The sequence below is a fragment of the Mastigoproctus giganteus genome, chromosome 5, assembly GCF_048544385.1.
Source record: "Mastigoproctus giganteus isolate SK-2022 chromosome 5, ASM4854438v1, whole genome shotgun sequence".
NCBI classification, from domain to species: Eukaryota; Metazoa; Arthropoda; class Arachnida; order Uropygi; family Thelyphonidae; genus Mastigoproctus; species Mastigoproctus giganteus.
This window is the reverse complement of record NC_143579.1, coordinates 100,427,355-100,444,431: the sequence shown is the minus strand read 5'-3', so window position 1 is coordinate 100,444,431 and position 17,077 is coordinate 100,427,355. Positions and strand designations below refer to the sequence as shown.

At 38.5% G+C, this 17,077-nt stretch overlaps 1 protein-coding gene across 2 annotated transcripts in view; it reads right to left on the bottom strand.

Moving 5' to 3' along the window:
• Window positions 1–17,077, bottom strand: part of Mtpalpha (monolysocardiolipin acyltransferase Mtpalpha) — a 370,336-nt gene that overhangs the window by 65,523 nt on the left and 287,736 nt on the right. For both annotated transcript variants that reach the window (XM_090373365.1, XM_090373366.1), the window contains one exon: window positions 1,132–1,341. In XM_090373365.1, coding sequence (XP_090229491.1) covers window positions 1,132–1,341 — 210 coding nt within the window. The remainder of the gene's footprint in view (window positions 1–1,131; window positions 1,342–17,077) is intronic.

Sequence of the window (17,077 nt, the reverse complement as noted above, 5' to 3'; positions counted from 1 at the left end):
CCGACGGGAGACAAAAGTAGGGTGCTGCGGTCTCCTGTCCCGATTAAACGGCATGTTGTCCCAATTAAGCGAAGTAAACCCTGGCTATTTTCTCAACAAGAATCTGTTTTTTAAGATTTGCCACAAATAAACAGCTGTCCCGATTAACTGGTCGCCAAAATAACCGGAATCCACTGTATTTGGATCTTAGATCCAAATACAGTGCATAAATCGGAGCAGTGTGGCACTGGAGGCAAATTGTTGCTATCTAGCTTCCGGCCCACCAGGGGTTTCCCCGGTAAGGCTTATGGCCAGTCCGCCTCTGTCGATAGAGAAAAAATATGAAATTGTGAAATGCTTTGAGCGAAATGAAAGACCATGTGATATCGCACGTGCTACAGACCTAAATGAGGCAACGCCGAGAATTACAAAGAATGCAGAAAAAATAAAAACAACTTTCATAGCAGGAACAACTCAAAGTGTAATTAAAATCCATTAGATTAAGACACAAAGAATTGGAAGAGATGGAATGGCTGTCATCTGTTTGGATAGAAAATCAAACAAAAAACAAGTTTGCTTACGATAGAGGCAAAAGCATTAGCAATATTTTATTACATAATAGTCGTAATAAAATACTTACGTATTTTATTATGATTATTTATTGTGTTTGGTAATGTTTTGGTTACAAATGTGTGTTCAATCTTGGGTGGCCGGCACCTAACCCTATTTTTCCCATAGGGCCCGTTGTTTATATTGCAAAGTTTTGTATTGCACGAGGGTTTCTAGGAACACAACTATCGTGCTATACGAGGACTGACTGTACTTGTATTCAGGTTGATTTGCTTGTATGTGTTGAGTAACTCCTATATTTTATTATAAGACTATCTAATTACAACCCCTGAATGAAAATGCCTATGAAGAGAATTAAAATGCAAGATCCTTCAAATGAGTTACAAGTTGCAAAGCTACTATACTGTTATGGTGTGCATTCCAATAACCTGGAAGTGTTATGGATGAGTAAACACAAAAGCAGCTGGTATTAGCAAATGGATACAAAGATATAATAAAGTATTATCATTTTGTCTCTGGCAAAAAAGTTCGGAAAAGAGTTTATGAAAATAACAAATATATATTTTTTATACCAAACCTTACCTGAAGTAAACGAACAGCTTCTGCTAACATTGGTGCAAGGATACGAGTGGTATAAAAGCCAGGGCCATCTTTTACTGTGATAACTACTTTCCCTTGTTTTAAACCAAGATTCACTGCTGCAGCTGCTGTATCATTTGATGTTACCTCGGTAGTAATTATCTCTAAAAGCTGCATCTTATCTACAGGTGAAAAGTAGTGCATTCCAATAACCTGGAAGTGATTAAAAATCCAATGCTATTACAATATAAATAAGACCAAGTAAATCATTAATATAACACCATTTTTATTTATCTGAATGTTGTCCCTACACCTCCATCCCCACATACATATTTGGTACTGAAATTTATTTCTGGTTCCTCCTCTGTGTCATATGAGAATGAGAAAACATGTTCTATCATTAAAGTTGATTAAACCCCAAGACCTAAAACACAACTGATTCAGATTCCAACAGAAATGAATAATTTCCAAAAGGAATCTCTTCCTTTGGAATTACTGGTTGTGTACACAAGGATGGAGATATTCTTTCTCTTTACACCCACAACCAGTCTAGTTGTTCTCCTTTGTATCCTTTTAAGAAAATGCATCTTTCTCGAAATTAGGTTTCCACTTATACATATCATACCAGATCTGGTCTGTCAGTGATCTTATACAGGAATTTTCTATGTAATTAGTTACATAGAAAACCACATTATTATAAATGAGAACCACAGATTATATATGGCAATTAAGCTAGCAAATCGAAACAAGCATTATTTTGTTAGCAATATAGGCCAGTTGTATAATTATAATTTATCTAAAATAACAGTCTTTTTTTTTTTTTTGTGTGGTAAATAGGTCTAACCCATTTCTCACATTAATATCAGCAAATTTTGACATGAATATCACATCAAAGTGTTTCATTAGTATCACTGAAGAAAATTAGAAACTAAAGAAAATTTTGGCAAGTAATCCTGAGGAATCCTACTCGTAACACTGGTTTATCTCACAGCAGAGAAACCAGTGTTATGGTTTCAGCGCTCTGATAAAGACTACTCATTTATAAGCATTCTTTGTCTTATACAAGTTTACCATCCCTTTATGACCACAAGGAGGATTCGCGATTTCTAATTTCAAATCCTCACCGGGTATTCAATTCTAGGGGTAAGAATATTCTAGATGTAATTAATCCATAATGAGAGATTACTGTATAAGGTTGGTTGTTGGATTTTTTTGGCAGAAAGTACTATATAAGCTGGAACATGCTGGGATTACTGGTAAGTTCTAAAACAGATTACAGGATGCCTGCAGGGCATAAAGCAGAGGATTGTGATTAATGGATGGACTACTGATTGGTGTAAGTCTGAAGTGAGGTCATCCAAGTATCGGTTCATGGACCACTGTTGTTTCTCATTTTCATAAATGATATCAATGAGGGAACATGATGTCAAATTTCAGATGATGTAAAGATTAGGAGAGTCGTTAATGATCAGTACCAAGCAACAGTCCTGAAAGATGACAGGCTTCAAGAATGGTCAGAAATGCGTTTTAATGCAGTAAACTCTTACACTTTAGAAATAGCAAACACCATAATAACATGCACTTGGTGGGTGAATTATAAACAGTATTAGTAGTGAAAAATGATGCAAGAAAGCAAGTGTATACAGCATAAGCAAAAAAAAAAAAAAAAAAAATTCCCATTTCACTCATCCATTCCCTCCAATAGTTTGTATGGTTCTTCCTTGAATTCATTTAAGCTATCCACTTCCGCAACACATGGAAGTTTGTTTCACAATCAACAACCCGCTAGCTAAAGGGAAACTTCTGAACTTCTATCCTGCAACCATCCTTCCTCAATTTGAATTTATACCCCTCATGTGCATAATTTGAGCAAGAGGAAGAATACCAACAACAAGCTTGCTGAATCCATTCAAACCCTTAAACATCTCAATCAGATAAACTCGCAGGTGCTTGGCTCCAAAAACTGCAATCTGCAGTACTGAAGTGTTTCATGGTAACAGAACCCTTTTGTCCCCCCCCCCACACACTAATCTTACTACTCTTCTCTGCACCCGTTCCAGCAGGTCTAATCCTTCCAAAAATGAGGCCTCTGGACCTGAATACAATACTCAAAACGTGCCCTAAATTGTCTAGTACAATGGTATAATCACCTCTTTATCCTTCCTAGCAACCACAGCAGCTGTCCTGGCAGCTTGCCGGCACTGCACTGCCCATAAAATTTCATATCTGACTGCACAAATAACCACAGGTCCTTTTCATTTCCAATGTGGCACAACATAGTTGATACGTTACTGTGGGGTTACTGCTACCTCAATCAACATATGCAGCATTTTGCATTTGTCAATGTTAAACTTCAATTGCCATTTCTCAATCCATCTGCCTAATTTTTTTGGATCCTGTTGCATTCTGCAAACTTTTGTATCATTTGCAGATATTAAGCCTGATAGGCCTTCATCAATATCATTAATAAATACAGAAAAAAATGGGCCCAGCACTGGACCCAACTCAACTATCCCTTTATCAGTAACAGTAACTTGCCCTTAATGACACACTGCTTCAATTTGTACAGCAGTCTCTTATTTTATTTTATTTTTTTTTTATGAAACCCCCACACACGAAAGGTATCAAAACCTATAGCACTTAGTACCGTGCATGGGTTGAAGGAGACGTGTCGGGGGAGGGGGATGCCGGAAACTTTGCTCTAGAGACTAAACATGGGTTTCACCACTTCAAGCCTCCAATAAGCAAAGTGGTGGAATTTCACCGGTAATGTGCAACAGTATCAAAAGCTTTCCTGAAATCCAAGTATATGATATCAAGATTATTTTTTTTTCATCCAGTTCCTTTGTAACTGCATCATAGTGCCCAATTAAATTTATCAAACAAGATTCCCCTTCACATATCCACGTTGCACCTATCCACATTGTATCTGAAGTATAACTGCTTTCCTGTCTAGATGTTCCTGCATTACTTCTTTAACCTGTGACTACATTATTTTCCCTGGAACAGAAGCTAAACTACCAGGTCTGTAATAGCTTCTGTCACTCTTTGATACCACTTTGTGAATTGGGAATACATTTGCACATCTCTAGTCCATGGAGATCTCCCGAGTCCAAAGATGCTCTCATAATTATGGTGAAGGGTTGGCCTACTTCCTTTGCTGCTTTTTTTAATGTTTAACTTCAACAGTTTCTCTTCCACTCTCCTCTCAGTTATTACAAAATTATTTAGCTAGCTCCCTGTTAGAGTCTGATAAACGTCCCGCAACCACTTCTCTAAGGAATGCTTCATGTGTGAATGTAGATGCAAAATACTCATTTAGTATGTCTGCACCCCTGGGCAGGATCATGAATAGTTGAACCATCGATATCAAGTGGACCAATGTGGCTCATCCCCTTCCTTCTAGTTTGCATGAGTAAAGAAGTTTATGCTGTTTTTCATTGCATCCTCTGCCAGAGATTTCTCATAATCTGCCTTAGCTTGCCTAATCTCCTTTTTCACTTGATTACAGACAAGTTTATATCTATCATAGATCTCCGTATTGTTTAATAATTTATATGCATCCCATGCATTTTTATTCTCTGCCAGAAGTCTCGATAGTTCATCTGACATCCATTTTGGGTATTTCTAACAGTATTTCTTAGATGGTATGAAAAGCGTATTAGCTTCTGATTATTTCCTAGAATGCTTCACATTGAATTTACATCTGTTTGCTCCCAATGTATTGAATTTAAAAACTGTCTGAGACAACCGTAGTCTTCCTTCCCTTTACTCTTGATGGTAATTACATCACAAAGGAAATCCTACATCAAACCACTGTGATCAAAGCCACTTACTGGTTCTTTTATCTGCAGATTCTTAATGCACAAATTATCACTGCTGATAATCAGCTCACGACTATTACTCTCTTTTGTTGCTGCTATAACATGAGCTGTAGTAGTCATCTATTAAATCCACAAAAGTCTTGTGGATTTAACAGTGTGTGAGGGACCAACCTACAAGTCCCAGTCAATATCTGGAAAGTTAAAATCCTCTGTTATAAGACGATGGTAAGCTCTGTTACGTCGCTTAGGTGGCAACGAACGTGTAGAGTGGTTCTCTTCAAGACACCTGGTCAGCGTGAAGAGGAAAAGACCAAACCCTTTCAGCATATGACAGCACAACGAAACAAATGGCCCTCAGTCCCCAGTGGCTTTCACTCCCCCTCTTACGGCCGCGAGAGGATCAGAGTGGAAGCAGAGGGTGCTAAGAATCTCTGGGTACAATCAGGCTGCCATGCACAGAAACTGAACTTGGCCTGTTACAACGTAAGATCACTCATCGGTGAAGACAAGATACTAGAGTTGGAAAAGGAATTAGAAAATGTAAATTGGAATATCATCAGTTTGGCTGAAACAAGAAGAAGAAATGAATCACTTATAAGTTTATCAAGTGGAAATCTGCTGTACACCAATGGAAACAGTGAAAGGAGTGAAAATGGAGTTGGCTTTCTGGTCGTCCATAAAGATATAAAAAACAACATTTTGGAATTCAAAAGTATATCACCAAGGGTGTCAAGACTGCTACTCAGGATTTCTAAGAGGTATAAGCTAAAGGTTATAATGATTTATGCACCAACATCAACCCATGATGATGAAGAGGGTGAAGATGTTATTATTTGGTTTTTAGGAGCATTAGCAACAAAGGCCATATTGCTCCAGGGATATGCGGTGGTCATTCCCTGACATTTCCGGATCCTCCGTATTTGGTGGTCATGGGCTCGAACCCCGGTCTAATCAAGAAGTGTGTGTTACGCACTGCTGCGCCTGCCCAAGTGGCTACGGAGGTACCAAGAGGTTGAAGAAATGTACACCAAAATTACGAGTCTTCTAGATGAACAGAAAACTCACTACACTATCATTATGGGGGACTTCAATGCTAAGGTTGGAAAAGGATAAAACAGTGCAGAAAGGGGAATTTTGGAATTGGTGAAAGAAATGAAAGAGGTGAAAGACTTGTGGAATTTGCAGAATCTAGAGGAATGTCAGTAATGGACGCTTTTTTTTTTTAAAGAAAAGGGTGAACAGAAAGTGGACATGGAAGAGCTCAAATGGATTAACTATTAATGAAATCGACTTCATTCTCACTAACAGAAGACATATCATGAATGATGTTACTGTCCTGAACAAGGACAATGTTGAAAGTGATCACAGTATAGTAAGATTCACACTTGATATAGATATAAGAAAAGAATGGAAAAAACTGACTCGAGTAAATAATACAAAGGTCTTTTAGATAACAGAAGAGGAGAAAAAGCAGTATGTACTGGAACTTAAGAACAAGTTTGAGCTTCTACAGACTGTTCAGGACCAAGATATCGACGTGAATATTACAACTTTCTGAACGTGAAGACCAAGAAACCTATAGGTAAAAAGAAATCCAAAGAAGAAAAAAATCAATCAAGAAACACTTGTCATGATGAACTGAAGATGACAAATGAAGATCAAGAAAAACAGGGAGAAAATTGAGTATACTGAGTTATGCAAAGCCATTAGAAAGAGACTCAGAGAGGACAAAAAATTTAACACAATAAAAGTAGAACAAGCATTAAGGGAAAACAAAGGATTTAAATCAGCAGAAATACAGAAAGACAAATGATACTGAAACTGAAGAATAGCAATGGTGTACTTATGAATAGCAGAGAAGACATAATTCAAATAGCAGAAGACTACTATAAAGAATTATACAAGGAGCGAGGAAATGATGCCAGGGAAGATGGATCACAAATTAGTAACACATACAACATACCTGATATCCTTCCTGATGAGGTAGAACACGTGTTGAAGAAAATGAAGAATCATAAAGCTCAGGGGGAAGATGAAGTTACTGTAGAGTTGTTAAAATTGGGAGAAAGAGACATGACACAAAAACTGGCAACTCTTCACAAAATACATTAGAAAAGGTGTGGTGCCTAAGGAGTAGAATAATGCAATCATAGTTTTGCTGCATAAGAAAGGAGATAAATCGGAAATTATAGACCAATTAACTTGTTATCCCACATCTACAAGTTGTTCACAAGGGTCATTACTAACAGATTAGAAAGAATACTTGATGAGAATCAACCGAAAGAGCAAGATGGCTTTAGGACAGGATTCTCAACTTAATAAATAAATTTTCTGTTTATACTCCAATGATGGTCAGAGGAGTTCACAAGATAGACAGAATACAAGAAACAGCACCGTATTCAGCAGTCACGGGCTTGAACCCCAGTCATTCAAGGCACGTGTACTTATGCACCCGAGCGGCTGACCACTAGGCTATGGCAGCCTAATATAACTATGGATCACCTTCACATAATGTCACAGCTAATGGAGAAGGCAAATGAATATAAAACACCATTATGCCTGACATTTGTGGATTATGAAAAGGCGTTTGACTCCATAAGGCAATGTTTCAGGCACTGGAAAGACAAGGCATAGATACCCCATATATTATGATTTTGAAGAAAATATATGAGAATGCTATCTCCTTTATTAGACTAGACAAAGACAGTAATAAATTTCAAATTGAGAAAGGAGTTCGACAAGGAGACACAATATCTCCGAAGTTGTTTACTGCTGCTCTTGAGGAAGATTTCAGAAGATTAGACTGCTCACAGAAAGGAGTCAATGTGAATGGAGAGTACTTAAACCATTTACGATTTGCAGATGACATTGTGGTCACAAGCTGCGATCCCAAAGAATTAAGAGTAAAATCTTAATCAGCTACGCAGAGTTAAGTAAGGATTTTGGAATAAAGATGAATATGGCTAAAACAAAAGTAATGATGAACAAGTATGCCACAGAAAGGCATATAATGATTGAAGGAGCAGTAATTGAAAAGGTATAGTCATATACTTATCTGGGACAAGTCATTAGGTGTAATAATGATATATGGCTGGAAGTCAAGAGAAGAACAAATTTTGGATAGATAGCATTCAGGAAATATAGTCATATACTGAGAAGCAATATCCCAATTTGTCTGAAACAAAATAATGAACCAATGTATACTCCCCACCATGACCTATGGAAGTGAAACTTGGGCACTCACCAAAAGAATGGAAGAGAAGCTGAGAACTACACAGTGAAGAATGGAATGAATTATGTTGGGAATCAGACTGTTAGATAAGAATAGAAACACACGGATTAGGCAGCAAACTCAAGTAAAGGACATTCTTATCAAAACTAAAAAACTAAAATGGTCTTGGGCAGGACACATAGCTCGAAGACATGATGACAGATGAACTAAGAAAATAACAGAATGGTACCCAAGAGGAACTAAAAGAAAACCTGGAAGACAGCAACAGAGAGGGACAGATGAAATTCATGAGTTTGTGGGTAGTAAATGGATGGCCATCGCACAAAGCAGAAGGAACTGGAAAGTTATTGGAGAGGCCTTCATCCTGCAGTGGATTGAAAACGGCTGATGTTATAAGACATTAGGATTTACTGGGCTCCCTCTATTTCTCAGGACAGTTCTTTGTTGTACTCATGTGAGACATTAAGCCTATAACACCTACTTGGTGCCTCCATAGCCAGGTGGACAGGAGCAGCAGTGCATAGCACACGCTTCTTGATTAGACTGGGGTTCGAGCCCGTGACCACCAAATATGAAGGATGCGGAAAGGTCTGGGAATGACTACCACATATACCCGGAGCAATATGGGTTGCTAATGCTCCTAAAAACCAAATAACAAACAAACAACCTACTCTAATTTTTACTTTCCCTGTGCTTACGTCACACCAAACTGACTCAACATTGCACTGACCACCCACGTTAACTGGATGCACTCCCTTAAATTTTATGTGCTTCTTAACTGAATGCATGACCCTTTCCCCTCCTATTCTGCCTGTTTTTTCTGTATTTTCTGTCTTTTCTATATCAGGAGCACAATACTTTGCTGTATTGTGCTCCTGATATTCAAATTCTGCATCCCTTATCTGAGTGACACTACATCTGATATTCCAACAATGTTTACATTTGATGACTTGACCAGCACTTCGAATTCATCAAATTTGTTTACCATGATCCTAGCTTTGCTGTACATTCAAGTATGCATGCATGCACCCATTTTTACTCTTAGTTACCCTAACACATTGCATGTATTTACTTGTTCCATGATGACTTGCAGGCCTTGAAATCCCTGGAACCTTGCTTTCCAGTAGAAGTAGTATAAGCATCACTTTCACCTCTGCCTGCAGCTATTGTTAATTTATTAGTCTGTGTATCCCTCCCCCCCACAAGCTAACAGATATTGTTATACCTTTTCTATTTAAGTGTATCGCATCCCTGTAGAATTAGTCTCTCCTTTTAACAAGCCCAGACCTTTTAACAAGCCGAGATTGAGCTTTGCACAATCTTTTCTGGGCTGAATTGATTGATAAGGCTCTTATCACATACTTCCTCCTATCGTAATTCTGCAGATCACCTACTCTTAATGTCATTAATTAATACTAATGTGTGTGCTATAATATCACCTTTTTTGCCGTTAAAAGATGACATATTCTGTACAACGTAATCAACTTTGTTACAGACATACCCTGGTCCTATACACCTATACAATTTGGGCAATATATTTCCAGATTCTCTGACAACAGAGTCATCAACAATAATGGGACCATCATTCTGCCTTGGGGAAGCCATTGTGTTGCCTGATCTTCAACTGAGCACTCTGGCATTGACTTGGAAAGCTGAGAGCTTGATTGAACCCTTATTTTAATTCTTTTGAGGGTATCCAGCACTCAAAGGAATTAAAGTCTTCAAGCTCTCAAAAATGACCATCAGAACACTTAGTTGCCAAATAATTGCTTCACACTCTCTACACAAAACACACAGAAAAACATCTCCCTCAGCTTTATCATGTCCCCTAGAAGGAAGGGGATGAATCAGATTGGTCCACTTGATATCGATGGTTCGATTGTTGATGATTCTGCTCAGGTAGCTGACAGACTGAATCAGTATTTTGCAGCTACATTCACACATGTGGAATTCTGCAGGAAAGTGGAGGCCTGAAGCTTATCTAACTCTGGCAGGGAGTGAAATGATTTTGCAATAAGTGAGAGCAAAGTGGAGGAGAAATTGCTGAAGATAAACATAAGGAAGGCACCTGGGGTGGATGGGATCTATCATTTATATTAAAGAGGCAGCAAAGGAAGTAAGCAAACCCTTAGCTATGATTATCAGGGCATCCTTGGATTCAGGGGAGATCCTCATGAACTGTAGATGTGCAAACATATCCCGATTCACAAAGGGGGATCAAAAGGTGACATGATTAAGTAATGGAATTAATGATTAAAGAAGCACTGCAGGATCATCTAGACAACACTACAGTAATAGTTTAGACACAGCATGGGTTTGTTAAGGGGAAGTCTTGCCTGACCAATTTGATTGGATACTATGATGTGGTCACAAAGGAACTGGATGCAAAAAAATAATTTTGATATCATATACTTAGATTTTAAGAAAGTTTTTGATACTGTTGCACATGGAAGACTACTGTACAAGTTAGAGCAGTATGGCATTAAGGGCAAGTTGCTAGAGTGGATTAAAGGATAGTTGAGTGGAAGAAGACAGAGAATAGCAATCATTGGACACGGCTCTTCATGGACTAATGTTATTAGTGGAGTTCCCCAGGTGTCCACGTTGGACATATTGTAATTTTCTGTATTTATCAATGATATTGATGAAGGTATATTAGGTTTAATATCAACGTTTTCAGACAATATGAACATTGATAGGGTAATGATAGTAAGCAACAGGATCTAGAAAAGTTGAGCAGATGGGCTGACAGGTGACAACTGAAGTTTAACATTGACAAATGAAAAGTATTGCATATGGGTAGCAATAACCCCAGTGTAACAGTACCACACATACCAACTGGGCGGTATCAGGGTAGTGGAGAATGAAAAAGACCTGGGGGTAATTGTACAGTCAGATATGGTTTTCAAGCAGTGCAGACAAGCTGCAAGGGTAGCTAATGGGATCTTGCCAATATTTAGGAATTTTGCTAGTAGGGATAAGGAGGTGATTGTGTCCCTGTATAAGGCAATGGTCAGACCACACCTTGAGTACTGTATACAGTACTCAAGGTGTGGTCTGGAGGCCTCATTTTAAGAAGGATGTAGAGCTGTTGGAATGAGTACAGAGAAGGGCAACAAGATTAGTGAATGAAATGAAAGGATGCTCTTGGTAGTTGTTGGCGCATCGGCTTCTGTGGCCATAATGCACCTCCCAAGGTTTTTGCAGTACTTTGACCCAAGCCCGAGGCAGGATTCAAACCCGCGACCTTTGGGTTGCCAGGCAGGCACTTTACCCACCCGGCTAGCCCGGTCGGCACCCTCCCCCAAACAAATGTGACTAGGACTATAAAGCCATGTACTGAATACAATTTAATATGTTAATTAGGTGAATAAAACAGCAAAATTTTTTGTTGTTTTATTAAACTTATCTGTTCCCAGGAACACAATATTCTTCAACTTCACTGATCAAGAGCAGACTGTGTGTACTCTTGATCAGTGAACACAGGGATGTGGGAGTTATGATTCAATTATGATGTAAAAATGAAGTTCTCTGTGCAGTGTAAACAGGTGGTCTGGAAAGCCCATGATGTTCTCTCAATGATTTATCAAATAATATCCTGTATAGACAGGGAGGTAATAATCCTACCAAATAAGGCAATTGTGAGGCACTTGGAATACTGTGTCCAAATATGGAGATCTCATCTAAAAAAAAGACATTCAGCTTCTTGAAAGGGGCCTAAAGAAGGGCAACTTGCATGGTGAGATCAGCAAAAGGACAACCATATGAAGAATGGCTTCAATTATGTAGGCTACACAGTCAAGCCCTTTAGAGGGGACATGACTGAGGTTATAAGGCTCTGAGAGTGGTTAGTAAAATGAATGAATGAAAGCAAAATTTTTGTTATTATAAAAGATTTCAGAACTAGTGACATAAATTAAAATTACAGGGGAGGAAGTTTAAACTAAGAGGAGAGATCATTTAATTCACGCAGTGGTGCAAGATTTTATCTTAACTGTCATCATCTGAGTCTTCTATGGTTTTGCCGTTCTCGAAATACTCTCCCTCAGACTTTACACACTTTCACCACCTTTGTACCCATATATTAAATGCTTCTTGCAAGCCATTTTTTTTGAAAGACTGTGAAGTGCTTACATTGTGGCTCTGCAAGAATTGTTGTCGGATGCGAAACACTTGCCTTTCAGAGGTTCCTTCAGATATGGAAATAGGAAGAAATCACACAGGGCTAAATCCGCTAAATGGGGGGGGGGGTGGCAGAGCCTTGGCAATGATCACTGCCTGCACAATATTAGCCGTATGGGGCCTAGCATTGTTTTGATAGAGAAACCACTTCACACTAGAAAGTTCTTGATGTTTTTCATGAATGGCACAGCAAAGTTTGACTCCAAGAATCCGAGAGTACGCTTCTTTATTCATAGTTGTTCTACGAGGCACAAAGAAGTTTAACAAGAATGCCTTTCATGTCAAAAAACATAGGAACCATTTGTTTCTCAGCCAAAAGAGAAGCTTGAAATTTCTTAGGTCTTGGTGAATCAGAATGCTTCGACACACCTGACTGTTGTTTTGTCTCTGGATCATAGCGAAAAATCCAAGTTTAATCACAAGTTACTATTCAATTTAAGAAGGTTTGATTCTGTGTTTCAAAATGATCAATCATTTCTTTGCATAAGTCTACTCTTTGCTTTTTTTGTTCTTGAGTGTGGGGAATCCTGCAGGCACAGATTCGCAACATTTTCGGGTGACCTTTCACAATATTGTGAGCACTACCATATGAAATGAACATTCTAACAGCTAATTCACGAAGTGTAATTCACTTCTCTTCATCCAAGATTTCCTGGGCTTTTAAAATTTGCTCAGGAGTTATTGAGGAGGAAGGCTTAACAGACCTTGGGTCAATCTGCAAGAGACTCACGGCCTTCACTGAATTGCTTGTGCCATTTAAATATGGCCATCCTACCAAGACACTCATTAGCATACGCTTCTGCTTCATCATCTCTTTAACTGTTTCTGATGCACTTAAGCTCCATCTTACACAATAATGAATCACATATTGATGTTCAATCTGTATGTCCAACATGATATATGCTTCAAAACGCTCGTCTAAAAACTCTTCATGCAACACTAGCTCGACAAGTACTGGCATGTGCACAAAGAATCTGCTCAGTAGCAAACAGGGAGAGCACCTCTAATGGCAGTTATGGAAAGTTTGTGGGGTAAAAAAACTCTTATACCAGTCCGCAAATTAAATGATCATTTCTCATAGATTGTAGAATTTTTTCTTTTAGCCAGTGAGTTGTTGCCTGGTTGAGGCTGACAATTTGAAGAAAGTAAAAGGTCAACCGTATATTTACCTAAGTGAGAAAGAAGTACATAATTTGTCTACTTTTTTTTTATTTTTGCTAGTGAAGCAAAATCCTATGGTTTCCTTGCACTATATGGCTAATACAATACTAACTGAATTCTAATGGGTGCAAAGTACAATTTGCTCTTCTCTTTTTACTCTGTACTTCTAAAATACCCATCCCTAGGCACATTACAGCAAAATAAGGCTGATGCAACTCTAATCTCATAAGGCTTATCTCCAGATAATACTCTTCCATTATGAATGCAAGTTGTTTTTTTTTAGTGCAAAAGATGCTTTGGCTGTATTGTGCATGGTATTATGCTGAGCACGTTCAAGTTTATTTTAAATGCGAGTTGTTAAGTTTATTATTTTTAAGAAAGTAAAAATATCATTATTGTTTGAATTGCCTTGTAAAATGACAGACTAAAACACTCTGTCAAGCATTATGATAAAGTGGACATACTGTAAAAATATATACTGCTGTCAGTCAAGCATGGCATCTGTGACACTAGGAAGGATCAAGGATCATCTTTTATCAGAAGAAAAGTGTGCGCCCAAAATGTAGCTTGGCAATGACTTCTTTACGTCTGAGCAATTTCTTGATTTCCATTGTTTGGGTCCTTGTTTTGTTTGATATTATTTGTTTGCTTTTTTCCCCAAATTTAATCCATTCAGTTTTGCAACAGGGATGAAATCATTATATGGTACTTCGGGGTTTAATAAAAATGCATTTGGTGGTTTTTTTTCCAGTTTGGTCAGTCAACTTGTTTCCTGGAATTCCAGAATGTACTGGAATCAAGAAGAATCAAACCTAAAATGAGATACACAAATTTTTCTTATATGTGGGTAGGAAGAGTGGTTCTCTCACTGCAAGGTATATATGGCTCTTAAAGATTGCATAAATTATTTGAATCTGTGAAGATGATGTCTTTTCAAGGTGAGTTATATCAATGTGGCAAACAGTTCAGTAGTATATATATCCTACATTTTACTGAGAGAGACTGAGTAATTGTATCATTTTATGGACTACAATCTGCAATTCCCTGTTTTAGAGGCATCAGCATACAGATGCACATGGAGTGTTGCATTAAATATACAGAAGAACAAACATGGACTGAACTGTGTCCCATGAAAGGTAATCCACTGAACTGTCACCAGAATTAGAAGAAACAAAGGAAGTGATTAAAAATCAAGGAACGGGACCTGATCCCACACAAGACTCCAAACCCAGACATTGGAGACACCAGCAGCTTCTCTGCCACAAGCCACATTGGCAATCAAACAGAGCACTCGCCTGGTCTTCTTTTACTCTCCTCCCTGGCCAGGAGAAGATGGGTCCCTGTCCCCCCCCCCTCCTCCTTCTATCTGTCGAGGTATGGGTATCCTCGCTGACTTTCTGAGGTCGCCTTCTCTATCGCCCCATACCTCTGTCTTTCCCCCCAGCCTTCAGTCCCCCCACTCTGTCTAACTCACCAATGTACACCTCACACAATTTATCAATTAATAATGTCGAAATTTAAACCGCGCTTACATAAACCTCTCTCAGCCTTTTGTAATTGTAGCATTAATGCCCTCTTTTTTTTTTTTTTTTTTTTCCACATAGGCCATTGCCACTGAAATCTTCAGAAACTAGGTGGCAGGGCCTAACAGAGTACAAAATAAAATCTACTGGATACATGACCTGCCTCCCCGGGGCCAAGTGCGGAAATAGTGGGTCCCAACAGCTAAAAGATCAGAAGAACAATGGTACACAACACTACACATCTTTCCATGCCCCTCCGTAGCCAGGTGGGAAGGAGCAGCAGTGCGTAGCACACGCTTCTTGATTAGACCGGGATTCGAGCTCGTCACCACAAATATGGAGGATGCGGAAAGGTCAGGGAATGACCACCGTTTATCCGGGAGCAATATGGCCTTAGTTGCTAATGCTCCTAAAAACCAAATAACAAACAAACATCCTTCCATGCCCCACACACTTTTTAAATTTTTAAATTCAAAATTTTTGGGAGGAATTACTTAACAAGTACAGGTCAATGTTGAAAAAAAAAAAAAAAAAAAAAAAGCCATAAATTAGAGTTGAATTTGAAAGTGTATGCCATTTTGCCCAAACAAGATAGGAGGGAGTATATGATGAGAGCCTCGTCAATCAATTCGGCCCAGGAGAGATTGTGCAAGGCTCAAAGGATAGAATTTTTCTCAGCCTGGTCTGTGCTTGTTAACAGGATACACTTAAATAGAAAGGGTGCAAGGATATTTGCTGATGCTATTGAGGCAGAGTTAGGTGGGTCAGAAAACTGCTAGATTGGGGGGGGATACATGGACTAATAGATTAACAGTAGCCACTGGCAGAGGTAAAAATGATTCTTGAAGTGCTTCTACTGAAAGCAAGGCAATGGGGATTTCCAGTACTACTGGAAGTCATAGAGGAACAAGTAAATACATGGGCTGTGTTAGGGTAACTAAGAGCAGAAACAGGTGCATGCATAGCAATGTTAGGAGTACAGTAATACCCCAAAGTTACGCGATAGGTGGGTCCGACGAAAATCACTTAAGTCGAATTCGCATAAGTCGGGGTACAACTTTGCATATAAATACATATAAATTTTGTTTAATTGGGACCAAGGACTAACAAAAACACTAGTTTAGAAGAAAAATATTAATAAAATTGCAGTTCTTTATATATATTAATACAAAATATGTATTAAAAAAAATAAATGACTTAATTAAAAAAATTATTTCAATGTCGATGGCTTCATAAAATCTAACAAATTCGTCTGACGACACAGAGACTTCTTTTTTTCACGCAGAATTTCTTCGTAGCAAGCTAATAATTTTTTTATTCCTTGCTTTGTAACTATAACGCGTTCCTTGTTGGAGTCTATGTTTTCTAAAATTTTTAAGCCCTTTTCAATCGAGCTAAGACCTTCTGTCAAGTTTGCAATTGTCATGTGCTTTTCGCCGTTGCCTCATTTAGGCCTGTAGCACGTGCAATATCACATGGTCTTTCATTTCGCTCAAAGCGTTTCACAATTTCATATTTTTTCTCTATTGACAGAGGCGGACTGGCCATAAGCCTTACCGGGGAAACCCCGGTGGGCCGGAGGCCGGTGTGATTTTGGCCATAAACCATAGTATGAGGCCACTATAAATTTTCCCGGGTAAGAATTTTTGATCCAGTCCGCCTCTGTTTATCGATAATTGCTTTTCTTTTTCTCTCTGAGTCTGCAGTGTCTTCACCAGTATGCTTCCTTTTCACACCTTTTAAGTATTTTACTATTTTTAGGGAATAAAGCACAATTACAAAACGAGGAGGCACGCTCGATACGCTTAAACAAAGCTGCACGCACGTAGCAACTGAATAAACAACACCATAAAGGCAGAGATACACTATTAACGCCTCACATTTCTAGGGGTTACTACCATAAAACAATAAAAATCCAGTTGCATTTCTGCTAGTGGAATCTGTTATAAACTGGTAGTAAACTCCATCTAATTGCACACAGATACTGGAATTGTGTTGGTTTTTACGTTATTATGGTGAAATGTGTT